The sequence below is a fragment of the Peromyscus eremicus genome, chromosome 12, assembly GCF_949786415.1.
Source record: "Peromyscus eremicus chromosome 12, PerEre_H2_v1, whole genome shotgun sequence".
NCBI classification, from domain to species: Eukaryota; Metazoa; Chordata; class Mammalia; order Rodentia; family Cricetidae; genus Peromyscus; species Peromyscus eremicus.
In genome coordinates, this window is record NC_081428.1 from 6045210 (window position 1) to 6059073 (window position 13864).

Consider the following 13864-nt stretch of genomic DNA (forward strand, 5'->3'; position numbering starts at 1 on the left):
TTAGACTTCAAGACTATGAGACCCAGACGTTACCTTTTCAAACAACCCCCTAATCCTAAACGTACTCTAAACTGTGTATGGTATTTATTCTTGTCAACTGTTGTAACAATTAATTTATTATTAGCGAGATCAAGGAGTTGACCCACATAGCTTAATTGCCTAACCACATAGCTTTCGGCTCCCAAATGCTTAGTGATGCTGGTGTTCCTTGTCACAGCAAGTAAAGCCAAGCCATGAAAAGTAAGTGAACAAATAAAATGTCCCTTGACATTTTTTTTTCCTTACATGAATTAAGCTCGGAAAATGCAGGGCTATTTTTAATCCTTAGTTAATAATATGGACCAATACCAGCCAGAGCTTTTACATGGAGATGAAAAGCTTATTTCCTTGTAAAATTCTCACAAGGAATTATTTCAACAAAGGAACACCTTGTTCTGAAAGCCTGCTTAATAATGCAGCCTGCTGTTACACACCCTCTGCTATAAGTTCTTGAGTGACAGGGTGTTTCAATCCCTAGACTGACTCCAACGGGAAAATATGCAGAAACCAAATAGAAAGGCTGACTGTGACAGGGAGCCACCCCCTCTGCACACCACCCCACCACTGCCCCTGCCCATTCCAGCCCTCCCATCTGGGCCCGACCTCCTTATCTGCTCATATTTGACCAGCCTACACAAGACATGAGCTTTCACGTACCCATCACCAATTGCCACGTGACGAAGTATCCTAGAATTAGGAGTCTAAAGTGATTGTTTTTGCTGTATCTCCTGATAGTTTAGAAATAGTACTTGTGTATGCACTGCACACATGCATGCGGAAATCTGGAGACAGTTCCTCGGGAGTTCTCTCCTGCCGCCTGGTGGGATCCAGACATCCAGCTCCGGTTTCCAGCTTCGCACAGCAAGTGCTTTTTTACTCTCTGGGTCTTCTCACTAGCCCTGTGAGGTCGTTTAGACACAGCTGTCCAAGTGACGTTTACACCCAACCAGGCATTGACACAGTCCCTCAGTGGTCAACTGGTGCACGGATGACTGGTGGGAAAGATGACGTAGCTTCACACGGGTGTTCAGTGCCCCGTGGATGCAGCTGTAAGGCTGAGTTCAGCTGGGACCATCAAATGGACTGCCTGAAGGGGGCCTCTCCAGTGTAGTGACCTCAGGAGTACCAGCGGGTGGGCAGAAGTGACGCAACTTTCAACAGTAAAAAAACAGCTAGCCCTGAGATAAGCAGATATGGGGGCAGCAACCTGGGGCTACACTTGGCTTGGGCTATGCACACATCCACCTCCTCATAATGCATCTGGAAGCCTTAGACCCTTACCTGCACATAATGCACATACCTCTCTGTGAACAATGTGCCTAGCAACCCCTTAGCAACCTGGGGCCCCACCTGAACTGATCTGCACCTGCACTGAGCTACATGTATATCTGATTTTCACAATGAAAGTAAGTTGCTCCCCCCTTGGCAGCTCCTTGATAATGCCCCATTTCTATTCAAAACATCCTAAAACAATCATGGGAACTGCAGACACTGGGCCAATCCGGCCTAGACTGGTGTGAATATAAGACAAACTGTGTTATCTGAGCAAACTTTTAGGAGAATCTCCTATTTGCCTCATGTTTATTTATCTTATGCTTATGCATAGTTGGATGTGCAGAGTATGGACATCAGATGCATCATGGGAAGGGACAGTGGGCAAAGGTTTACGTACTCTAAGATCTTCTACCAAAATAGAGGGCCGCCCATGATACACCCCTTAGCAACCAAACTCTTGATCCTCTTGAACCCCAGAAAAGGAAGCCCCAACAATAATCATGGCCCTTGCGTACCCTCACTCATGTGGTCCACTGTAATAGTTTCATGGCAACTTTTGCAATCTGTTTGAGCATCTGTTTCAATTCCTTAAAGAAGCCAAAAAACAAAAACAAAAACAAAACACCCAGGCTGGACCTGGACCACCAACGACAGCATTGTAGGTATCATATTCTACCAGTCACCATGTGGGTTAAAAGGGTCCAATCAGATTTGGAGGGAGGTAAACCAAATCCTACTTCTCAGTGGCCAGCATATCACGGAATACAGAGTCATGTTGTGGAATATTTAACTAGGCAAGGATGTGTTACATTTCTTTATACTGCGTTTGTTTAACTATGAAAATATGTGTTGCTGCCTAAGGCACCTGATTGGTCTAATAAAAAGCTGAACAGCCAATAGCTAGGCAGAGAAAGGATAGGCAGGGCTGGTGGGCAGAGAGAAAAAGTCAGAGAAATCTAGACTCTGTAGAAAAAGAATGAGAGAAGAAGAAAAAGGGAGAAAATGAGGGAAACACCCGGGGGCAGGAGCCAGGCAGCCGCCAGCCAGCCAGCCAGACGCGAGAAGCAGTGATAGTAAGATACAGAAGGAAAGAAAGTAAAAAGCCTTTAGAGGTAAAAAGTCTAAAGCAAGAGGTAGATAAAGAGAACAGGTTAATCTAAGTTAAAAGAACTAGCCAGAAACGAGCCCAAGCTAGGCCGAGCATTCAAAACTAATAAGTCTCTGTGTCGTGATTTGGGAGCTGGTTGGTAGCCGAAAAGAAAAAGGCAGGTAATGAGTCATATTTAATCCACCACACTACAAGAGTCCACAGACTCAGCCCTTGACTAACTTGAACACACCAGAGCAATGTCTAAGAGCAGTGGAGTTGTGTTCTCACATCCAGTGACGGGAAGAGCTACATACACAGCACTCACCTTAGCAGCCCCGACGATCTGCAGCACATCTTCCATCATGGCTACCGCTTACAACTCAGAGTCGTAATATGTTGGTTAAAATGTCAGTGAACAAAGACTGGCCCCTCAGATCTGATTGCTGCCTCCTTTGAGCTTTCTTAAGTGTTGTATTCTGTTTGGAGAATTAAATGATTGCTGAGAAGCCATTGAGTGCAACCTAAAACTTCATCCAGTCTGATTATTCATGGGAACAGAATAGAAGGCCTTCAGCTTGGAGCTCAAACAAAGAAAACAAAGTTGGGGGAAGATCGCATCTTCCCAGGTTTCTTTGAACTGGCCTCCAAGGTCCTGACACCAAAGGCACCAGAAAAAGTGTTAATTTTCCACATATCCAGACCAAGCACGCCTTTGTTTCAGGAAGCTCCAACACCCTTGATGGCTGTGATGTAGCCAGTACCTTGACCATTACTCCAGATTCACATCAGAGCACTGTGTGTGCCTCAACTCGGGGATGGGAACAACGGTCGCCCTGCTCTGACCCCTTATCTCCTCCCCTCATCCTACTGTGGCTTGAGATGCAATAGGGGTCCTGCCAGAGACAAGGCCCAGGACACTGGTAAAGATGCGCAGTAAACTTCTCCCTGCTGGGCTGCTGGATCCCGTGTCCCAAAAAAGAGAGCAAAGCATAAGCACCAAGCACTCGGCAGGGTGGCTCCGGGTATCACCCCAGTCCCACCCCTCTGCTTGTCCAATATTCCTGCTAATTAGAACCAAATGGAGAAATCAAGGGTGGAAGAGGGAACCCCCAGGCATTTAAAAAGTTACAGAGTATAACGAACCAAAGAGCACTTAAATACTGCAGCAAATGAAATGAAAGATGTCCAGGCCGGAGTAGCCTACACTGATTCCCAAGTATCCGATAACAAGAAATGACCGTGAGATCAGGTCACCCCTGTCCACACTCCACACATTCCTATGAAAGTAAGCGGAGCACATAGGAAGACAGACAACGATTCCTCCAGGACAAAAGAATAAGACCAAAGCCTGTTTGAAAATCAGACAAAGGACCTACACAATCAGCCACAGGAAGCAGGAGGCGGGAGATTCAGCCTCCCCCAGCTGCATCATAAACAGAAACCTGACTTCAATGACAACACCATCATTTTCCACCTTTAGGACTCAAAGCGTTTCATAACGACCGGAGTGGGGAAGGCTGTGGGGAAAGTTGAGTACCGACGGGATGTCAGAGGAACTTCACATAACTCATCTTTGAGGAGGAAAATTAGCAAAGGTTATCACATTCTAGGCATGCACACCATTTCTCCCAGCAATGACTAACAACTTAACTTCCGGGTATTGTTGCCTGACTGGAAAGACGTTCAGTGCAGTGCTGGTTAGTGTATCAAGAGAGAAAAACACCTACATATGCGTGAAGGATTGATCATAGAGAACACCCACCATGAGACTACGAAGACGTTTTTAACAAGCATAAAGGACGGTTTCTAAGAAAACGTTGACATATTGAAACAAAGCCAGCAATGTATTTCTGCTGCCCTGTTTCTGTAAGAGACAATAGAACTAGAATTGGTGTTTGTAACATGTGTCCACAAATTCTTTGACTTTCCCTTTAAAAGGTGATGCTTGGCACCACTCTCTGAAGGATGGGCTTGGTAACTCTAGTCTGATGAGCAAAACAACATAGATGTCATACTTTTCATTTTTTGGTTTTTTTGGGTTTTTTTTTTTTTTTTTTTTTTTTTTTTTTTTTTTTTTTTTGGTTTTTCAAGACAGGGTTTTCTCTGTGTAGCTTTGCACCTTTCCTGGAACTCACTTGGTAGTCCAGGCTGGCCTCGAACTCACAGAGATCTGCCTGGCTCTGCCTCCCGAGTGCTGGGATTAAAGGCGTGCGCCACCACCGCCCGGCTACTTTTCGTTTTTGAGACAGCATCTTGTATGCAGCCAGCGGGACTCATGCTTGGTATATAGTGAAGGATGACTTTGAACTTCTATTCTCTGCCTCCACCTCCCAGATCCAATTTATGTGGTGCTAGGGATCAAACCCGGGGCTTTGAGCATGCCAGGCAGATAGTCCACTAGCTGAGCTACAGCCTCAGCCACGACACTGTGTAACCTTTGAAATGAAACCATAGAGGGCATTATGGCTTTATCTCTGATTTCCCTTGGATTCCTGTTCTAGGGACAGCCACAGGGCAGGCTGGAAGACAAGAACACAGCACCACGGTGTCCCACGTGGTGAAGAGCTGAACCTCCCACCAGGAAGCAAGTGAGTCAGCCATCTTAGAAGGAGGTTCTCTGCTTCCTTCAATCCTTCCTCGCTAGCCAGTATCCTGACTACAACACATCTAAGCTGCTCCAAAATTCCTGTGCCCGAGTAATTCTGAACGTCATTGTTTGAAGCTCAAGGATTCTAAGTCTTGGCATAACTTTACAAAGCAAATAATAACCAATCCACTGAGGGGATTTGCATACACGTTTGGTATGCACAGATGTCTCTGGAAAGAACTTTAATGGTTATCTCTAGGGAGAAAGTCTGGAAAGCTCATACCCAGAGATGGAAGAAGACTCTCTTTTCATTATATTATGTTTTATGTTCATGTTTTTCCTTTTGCTAATTTTTATCATTTCAAAAAAAAATGTAGAGCACATTTCACAGAAGAGCCACGTAAACTACACACACCTCCTGTTGTGATTTGCATATGAACATGTTTAATCTGTGTTTTATTTTGGCCTTATTGAAATCAAAACTATGGACTTTGTACAGAAAATGCATTTCTAACACTACCTACGATGCTTAGTGTCCTATATATGTCCTGCTCACTCTGGTAGAACCTGGGGGTCCTTTATTCTCCACAGTCTGGTTCCTTTTCTCCATCTGAACCAAACCCCAGCTTTGTGCAGATGGAAACATGTCTGCCTGCAGGCCAGCAAACATTTTCTTAAGGGACCCAACAGCAAATGCTTTAGACTTTGAGTTATACAGAGTCTCCGTCACAACTGCTCAACTCTGATGTCACTGAGTAAAAGCAGTCGTAAACAGGTCATTTGGGGACAATCACAGCTGGCTCTGAAACCCTTTATGGGTTCTGATGAAACCTCAATTCGCCTCTTCTCATGGTCCGAAAATACTCTTCTTTCCATACTTTTTACCACGTAGAAGTGAATAGCTAGTCTTAGGTTTCAGATGTGCAGATACTGAACCAACTTGCCGCCTCACCACCCTGTGCCTGGGAAAGGGCTGGAGGAGAAGGGGCCATTAGTCAACTCTAGCCAATGGGACACAGGGGAAATCCACTTCCAGGTCAAAGGAATAAGGAGTGGGCCTGAGGAGAAGGCTGAGACCTCTCTGAAGGTCTGATGCAGGTGGAAGAGGCCGTCTTCCCACAGCAAAGGGAGAAGGGTGGCAGAGCGTCAGGCCCTGCTCTTGCTGGCACTGCCCACTGCTCCATCCTATTCCTCGTATAAGAAGAAAAGGAAGCTGGTTTTGCCCCTTGGAACTGCAAGTGAGGCCCCGAGCACGTGCCTCCTGGTGCCTTCTCAACATCAGTCACCACGGGCTTGCTGGCCAGATGCAGCTGCTCCAATCTAGGCCAGCCACTTTAGAAAACCTTGAAGGGTTTGTGCTGGAGATTATCAGGGCTCCTGTTATCTGTGGAGCAGAAGAGCAAATGATGGTGTCTCGCCAAATATAACTAAATAGGTAGCTCTGTAGTAGGGACAGCTGTGTCTTCAGGTCCTGGTACTCTGCACGCCTGCACCTCACCCACCATCCTCAAGCCTCCTTCCCCTCACGCCAGCATCCACTGCGTGTCATCCTGTGCTGCATGATGCGCTGAGAGCCGGGAGAGGAAAGCAAAAACTCTTGGGTCTTTCACATCAGCTTCCAGGCCAGCAGAGCTGTTCCATCTGCACAGCATACAGCCCTGCTGAGTATCCGTCCTCCGTGCACCATCATAAGCTTGGAAAGAGCCTTCTTGGTCTTGCTTTTTTGCTCCAGTATCAATGTGACCCCCAAAGTTTGAGTGCTGAAATTTGGTCTCCAGATTCGCATGTTGGTATATTTGGGGGTGGGAACTTTAGGTGATGGTTAGGGTTATGAGGTCGTGAGGGTGAGGTACTCATGACAACATTGGTAAAGCAGAAAGAGACCTTAGCTAGACCTGTTGTCCCATCCAGTGACACCTCTGACATGTCATGACACAGCCATGCAGAAACAAATACCATGCTCCTGATCCCATCCTCCAGAACCATGAACCAAATGAACATCTACGCTTTATAAATAACACAGCATCCAGTATCCTGTTATGGTAACTTCAGGTCTTTTGTTTATAACATCTAAAACATACACCAATGTGCTCTCTGATGCTAACCCAGTGTCCAAATACAGTACTTTGTGTATCCTGAGTTAACAGACTATCCTGAAACCCTGCATAACACCTGACCCCCAATCACGGACCAGAATCTGGGCTTTTACAGGGGCCTTCAATTCTTAGGTCACATCTATGTATCTAAAATGCAAGGGTGAGACACTTAAAGGATCTAGTGCATTGTGTCTTGATTGTTTCAGATGCTCCCCGAGGTAGAGCAGCTGAGCATGCCTCATGGAGGAAGGCTGGCTGTGTGAAATCTGGGCCCCAGGAGACCTCAAGCGAGGAGGAGGGGCTTGTGCTGAAGGGCAAGAGACACCACTGCTCCCATAAGGCTCAGCGACAGGAGCAGTGTGCACAGGGCAGGGCAGAAAAACAGATGCCGGAACCCCAAGTCCCAGCGTCCATAGCCCTGCAGCCAAGATGTCCTCAGAGGGAATACAGCCTTATTCTTCTTCCAAGGGACACCGGGCAGGGATTGTGGGCACCTAGGATTGTGTATAGACCTTGCTTCTCACTGTTAGTCACCTTGAAACCATGAAAACCTGAGCACTCGCCTACCCTCACCGAATGAGGGACTGAATGAGGAGCCCATTGCAGGGCCAGGGTGGAGGGTCGAATCCAGAAGGCCCCACCTCACTCAGATTAGTGAGGGGTGTGGCTACCCATCTCCTCCACCCACCGCAGTGTGTCCAGTTGTACGAGAGTAGCAAAACCACACTGCTAAGCCACACTGTCAATTTCAAAGCAGTTTTAGAAGAAAATCAGAAAACCCTGAGTGAGAAGACTGAAGTTGTGGGGGTGCTGTGTTGCTCATTTCCCTTCAGAACACACAATACTCACACTGTTGAGAAAATAACATCTCCCCTGGAGGTTCCCTAGAGACCAAGCTCCACAGAACAGGTCTCAACATGTTCTCTGCCCAATGTTCACAGGGAGCAACAGCCTACTGGTTGACCAGCAGTCTTTAAGAAGCAGGTCCTGGCATAGTCCTGACCAGCCATGTAGTGTTGCCTCGCGTGGCAGCCTTTTAATTAGCTTATTTATTTTTTCGCACTTCCGACCACATACCCAGAAGCTACATCTTCCTCGAGTTTTACTTTATTTTCATCAGATTTCATTTCACTTTTTTTTTTCCTTAAATCCAGATCTGATGATCCAGACAAACCCACAGGCTCAGTTATACCTGTGTGTTCTAGTTGAATGTGAGTTGTGGAAAACACAACCTGAGAATGCTTAGACTCTGGCCCAGGGTCATTCACTTACATGGAGGATTTTTACGTCATGTAAAATTTGTCAGAAAGGCCTTATCTCAGACTCCCCTATCCCTAACCCTGCTTCACAGAACACCCGCTGGGTTTGAAGAAAGCCTGCTGTGAATCAGCCTTCCTTGGTGGTTAAACTACTGTGAGTATTTAGATTCTCGATTGCTGCCCCACCCTACCCCCAGCATGTGCTCTCCTGAAGTTCTTTCCTAGTCCTGAGTGAAAAAGAAAAACATCTCTCTTACCAGATATATTTGGGGATCACCCTATAACTTGATGACCTAGTTAACTCTTCTTTAAGGGAAGAAAAAAAAAGATTAACAACTAATGATTAGCTATTAATTTGATACACAAAAACTCAAGGGAATCTGCCCTGACATGATGCACATGGCCATAGCTCCTTTACAAGAATACATCCTTGTATATTCATAGAATAAATGACAAGTTATTAACATGGTAACTCCTATAATGGTGAGCAATACAATCCACCAGTTGGCCAAAATCATTAGCTGACGTAAGGCTACGGTTATCATTAGTCCATGTCATTAAGACCCCTTCTAGTGTATATTATAATCAATTCTATTTAAATAAAATTATATATAATATATAAAATAGTATCACTAATACATTTCTTTGTTGAAAAATAAGAAGAACAGTAAAAGGGAAAGGTCGTGGACAGAATGCAGGCCAAGTGCAGTGTTGGGAAGGATACTGCTGTAGCCGAATGCCAGACTTCAAAGAGCATCTCCAGGAACTCTACAGGTCAGCTGGGCCTGGGAGAACCACCATGAGCATGTGCCTTTCCACACTGCCAAAGCTGGTCAGCCTGTCACTGGGGACTACAGAGTCCATCTGCAAGGAGGCCCCAGAAGAACTTAGATAAGCCCGAGCTGGTAACAAAATGTAATTCTGACCTAGTTTCAGCCTTTTCCCAATACAATGTGACAATCTAGAAGACATCCTGAACCAAAGGTCTCTGCTGTCCTTCCTTTGGGTGTCTTTGTTCTTTTGGGTATCTTTGTTCTTTCTTTGTTTTTCCAGAGAGAATGATTAGTAGGGTCAGCAGAAACCAAGGTGCCTTATCAGTATGAGGCAGGTCTTAAGGGACCCTCAGAAGCTATCTGTCCTCACTGTTGGAGATCAATTTCTTTTCTTTCTTTCTTTCTTTTTTTTTTTTTTTTTTGAGACAGGGTTTCTCTGTGTAGTTTTGGTGCCTGTCCTAGATCTTGCTCTGTAGACCAGGCTGGCCTCGAACTCACAGAGATCTGCCTGGCTCTGCCTCCCGAGTGCTGGGATTAAAGGCGTGCGCCACCACCGCCCGGCCTATTTGTTTTCTTAAAGAAGAGTAAAGACAGACAGGGAGTCTGGAGTCAGCCAACCCATATCCTATGTACACCCACCCACCTTCAGTGCAACCCTGACCTTTGCCCACACCAACCACAATACCCACAAAGATACATCGCTTGAGTGTTCATAACACTCTAATCCACAGCAAATGAAAATTCAATACCTAGAGGGGGTTTCCCTTTGAAAACGGCAGGAGCGGAATGCACCCTAGCGAAGAAAGCTGGAGGGAAGGGGCAAAGGCGGCGGTGAGCACACTCACTGACACCATGCTAGTGCAGAGCCTTGCACAACTCCAAGGGCTTTAGGTGGTCTGTTCCCCAGACTGCATGGTAACCTCCGAGGCTAGGTACCATAATGTTGTGAAATTAAACAACCAGTATCAAGAAAGTGGCGCCAGGATTCGATCCAGACCCACTGGCCAGTTCCTCATCCAAAGCCTTGTCACTTCCACACCTGCCTCTGCACTGGAGATGTAATGACACATTTGGTCTGTCCAGGGAAGAGGCCAAGGGCACAGAAGACATGAGGACCGCAGGGAGTCTCCTGCGTGCAGCTGACAACCAAGTGGAGGCAAGGTCAGGGCCATTGTGGGGAGACTCCACTCTGGCAGAAGTATGTGGCCATTTTCAAGGCTGGGAGGACCAGGAATATGGTTCTCCCCTGGTTCATAGTACTTTCCTACAGCTGGTATTGAAGTGCCGTTGGTGACGACCCACATGCTAAGGGAAGGCCAGAGAGAAAGAAGGTGGAGACCAGGGCGTGTATAGCTTATGCATGGGCCAGGAAGTTGGGTTTACTTGAAGCTCTACAATACCAGATTAAAGAGGGTCGAGCAGTGAAGTAGAGGACCCAGTCCTCTTTGCCGTTCACTTTGTAACTGCAACCCAAGCAGGCTGGCTAGAATCACACACCCACGTGACCAGAACAATGGAGAATTTCCCCCAGACTGTAATCACCCAGCTCCTGCACTCCATTCCCTATAGGACCAGCCTGGGGCTGGGCCTTCACATGTTGGACCCCATCACTTTTTGCACTCTCCTGGGTCTTTAAAACAGTGCTGGGCATGGGAAACAGCCTAACTATCTAGAAACACTGCAGATCTCAGCCATCCAGACACTTGGTTAAATCCTGACGTTGATCTCCTGGGAACATTTTTCTTTTTACTTATTAAAATCTCAGCCAAGGAGGTTTAGACCTAAGTGGCTCCTACAAGCTTGAAAGTATTTCTGAAGGATTAGGGTTCTACAAGGAACACATTCTTCATCTTATTATCTCCAGCTTCCTGGGGTCTGACCAAAGGTCCCAGAAAGAACTTTGTTTTTTGTTGTTTGGTTTGTTTTTTTTTTTTTTTTAAACAAAGCTTTTGGTGTGAGCCACTGCTGGACTTTGTCCATTTTTTTGAAGCCTTGTTAAAAAAAAAATGCCTGTTTACACTCAAAACTTCCTCCTCGTGTGTCTACAGGCTCTTTCAAAAAACGAAATCGTGGTTTTCTTCCTGAGTAAAGGCTCGAATACTACACAGAGAGTGATGTTCAAGTCCATCTTAGAGTATTCAATAAACGAGACAGCACATAAGAGACTTTCCACGCCCCCCCCCACACACACACACATAATGTGCTCTGCCACTGAAAATGTTGGGCAACCCTGGGCCTCTGGGAGTTAAGTCTGAGAATTCTTCCACTGAACCTACCTGCTCACATTTTTTTCACTTCGGGGATTAAAGGCTCCTTTGGCAGAAATCCTTTGAAGACCAACAAGGCGTCTCACCTTTTGTTTTCTTCCTAATTCTTTAATAACCTTGGGACTAGAAGGGCCAGTTAGGAGGTTCAGGATGCGGGACGGTGGGGCGTCACTAGTGGCACCCTTAGACCTGACTTCCAGACACTTCCACCCCCAAACCCCTGAATCCCAGACCTTTCACTGCAGGCGCATGGTGCAGACTGTTGCAGTGTTGGGGATGGAAAGTGGCACCTCACACATGCTAGGCAAATGCTCTACCGCTGAGTTGTGTCCACAACCCTAGCTAGCATCGTTAGAGGTCCCTTCCGGCTGGTGGATGGAAGCGCTTGTGCACAGTTTAGGTTCTGCGCCGCCGGCCTAGATTAGAATGACAGTGTACTCCTGGGCCTGGGGACGCGAGATTTACCTTGACAAAGAGGGTGATGTCGTGCTCCTGTCCTGGGTCCTCCACCTCGGATGCCGGGCCGTTCTCCCTGCGGCCGTTCACTCGCTCTAAGTCTTCTCCGCCCTGGGCGCTGGGCTCCTCAGCGAGGTGGTTGCTGAGCTCCGCCTGGGACTCCGCGTGCCCGGCGGATTTGGCCTCCTCTTCATCGGGGCTGCCGTCGGAGGGCTTCTCCTTGATGCCCTCCTCACAGCGTCCCTCCAACCCCGGTTCTGGCCTCTCTTCCTCCTCCCCGGTCTCTTCCTGGCACCCGCCCTGCTTCCCATTCTCGCCGTCGTCTACCCTCGCCTCCTCTGTAGCTGCTTCTACCGACCCGTCTTTCCCCAGGGCTCCCGCTTCCCCGGCGGCGTCTGCGGCTGGAGTTCCCGCCAGCTCCCCGGGGTCGTGTCCTCCGATCTCTGCGGCTGCGACCTCAGTCGCCTCAGCCTGGGGCTGAGGGCTGCTTTCCCCTCCACCCTGGGACTCACCCTCTGACCCGTATGTCTCTCCTGCGGGTGCTTCTGTGTCCATGCTGTCCGCTGCAGGTCCCTGGGCTTCTGTATTGATCTGCGACCCTGGTGCACTGCCTCCCTGCGCTTCCAGACTAGACTCTAACTCTTTCCGCGCCTCTGAGGTTGTGGGGTCCTCTGGCTCCTGGCGATCGTCCCCAGGGACCTCAGGGACCTCACCCTGCGCGCCTAGCCCGGGGCTCGGCTCTAGCACCTGCTGGGCGCCCGGCTCCTCCTCCTCCTCTGCTCCCTGCAGGACCCCGGCGCCCTCCGGGTCGCGCTCTGCAGCCTCCGCTTCACCCTGTGCTCTGCTGGGAGTCTCGGTTCCCGGGCCAGTCGGCGGGTCCTGCGCCTGCGCTTCCCCGATCCCTCCGTCCTGCCCACAGCCTCCTTCTTCCTTCCCCGAGGCAGTCGCCTCTGCGCCCGCCCCCTGGTCCCTGGGCGCCTCTGCAGCTCCCTTGCTCGCCTCCCGCCCCTCCAGGTCTGCAGTCCCAGGTTCTCCTAGTCCCTCAATCCTCGCACCTTCAGGTTGTCCCTGGGGACCCGGAGCAACCTCCACGACCTCCTTGGGCTCCTCGGCCTCAGCCATGGTGAAACACCCTTCCTCGAAGCTGCTCAGGGGTGAGGGGTAGGGGCTGCGAAGCCCCCTCTGAGAGGATACCCCACTCCGGGCTCTGGAGGCAAAGGTTTCACTTGATGTGAAATCCAGCCGCTGCCCCGAGAGCTATGTCCTTTTCCCTGGCTTAAGACCTTTGGGTTCTTCCTCTAGCGTTTGCGCGTCTCCTAGATTCACACCCGGACCCCAATCCTGATGCGAAGGCCAGGGTGTAAGGCTGAAGAACCACAGCTTGCCTCTTGAATCCTTGGAAGAAATGGCCTGGATCTCTGCGGTTTCGGAAGTTGACCAGAAGTCCTCAGTGGCAACTCTACCCTCCTTGGGCTTGGGCGGAGTTTGTTCCCCACCTCCCAGCCTGTTTGGGTGGCCTGGGAATCTAGCCAATGATAGCCTTTCTGTGGCTTTTGTGGATTTTAATGAAAAGACTGAGTTTACTGGCCACTTTGGCGTTTTTTTCTGGAACAGCTTCAAGTTTCAGCGCTATTTAAATCACAATCACATACGTCAGTACCTAATTCTCACCTTACCTCACCTTACCTCATCATGGAGGAGACTTGAGTTCCTCTGGTCCTGAGTGGAATAGACCTACCTGTATCTCTGGTTCTACAGCGAAAGTATAAACCCTAAAGGGAGGGATCAGGGACGTGAGCCTGCTGACTCCCCATGTCTGTGGGTTCCAGAAGCTTGTGGGAGGGAGCAAAGGGGGCCAGCTGAGCTCTTACCAGGGGAAAGACTTCCTCACTTTATGTCTCTACTTCCTCCGAAGACGCTAAGAATCTGCATCCTCGGACTCTGCTTTTCTAACTAATGACCAGTGGTTGGGCCTCAGTTTTGTGGTAAGGGGTTTGTTTGGAGCTGAAGGTGGGGAAAGAA

General features: G+C 48.4%; 1 protein-coding gene and 1 long non-coding RNA gene across 2 annotated transcripts in view; one reads left to right on the plus strand and one right to left on the minus strand.

Moving 5' to 3' along the window:
* Window positions 1-12964, minus strand: part of Clic6 (chloride intracellular channel 6) — a 44918-nt gene extending 31954 nt beyond the window's left edge. Inside the window, exon 1 of the mRNA XM_059277306.1 lies at window positions 11852-12964. Coding sequence (XP_059133289.1) covers window positions 11852-12964 — 1113 coding nt within the window. The remainder of the gene's footprint in view (window positions 1-11851) is intronic.
* On the plus strand, window positions 1385-5401 carry LOC131922498 (uncharacterized). Its single transcript, XR_009382295.1, has 2 exons — window positions 1385-1445; window positions 4906-5401. It is a non-coding gene; the product is annotated as an uncharacterized LOC131922498 (long non-coding RNA).
* Window positions 12965-13864: the final 900 nt, after the last annotated feature.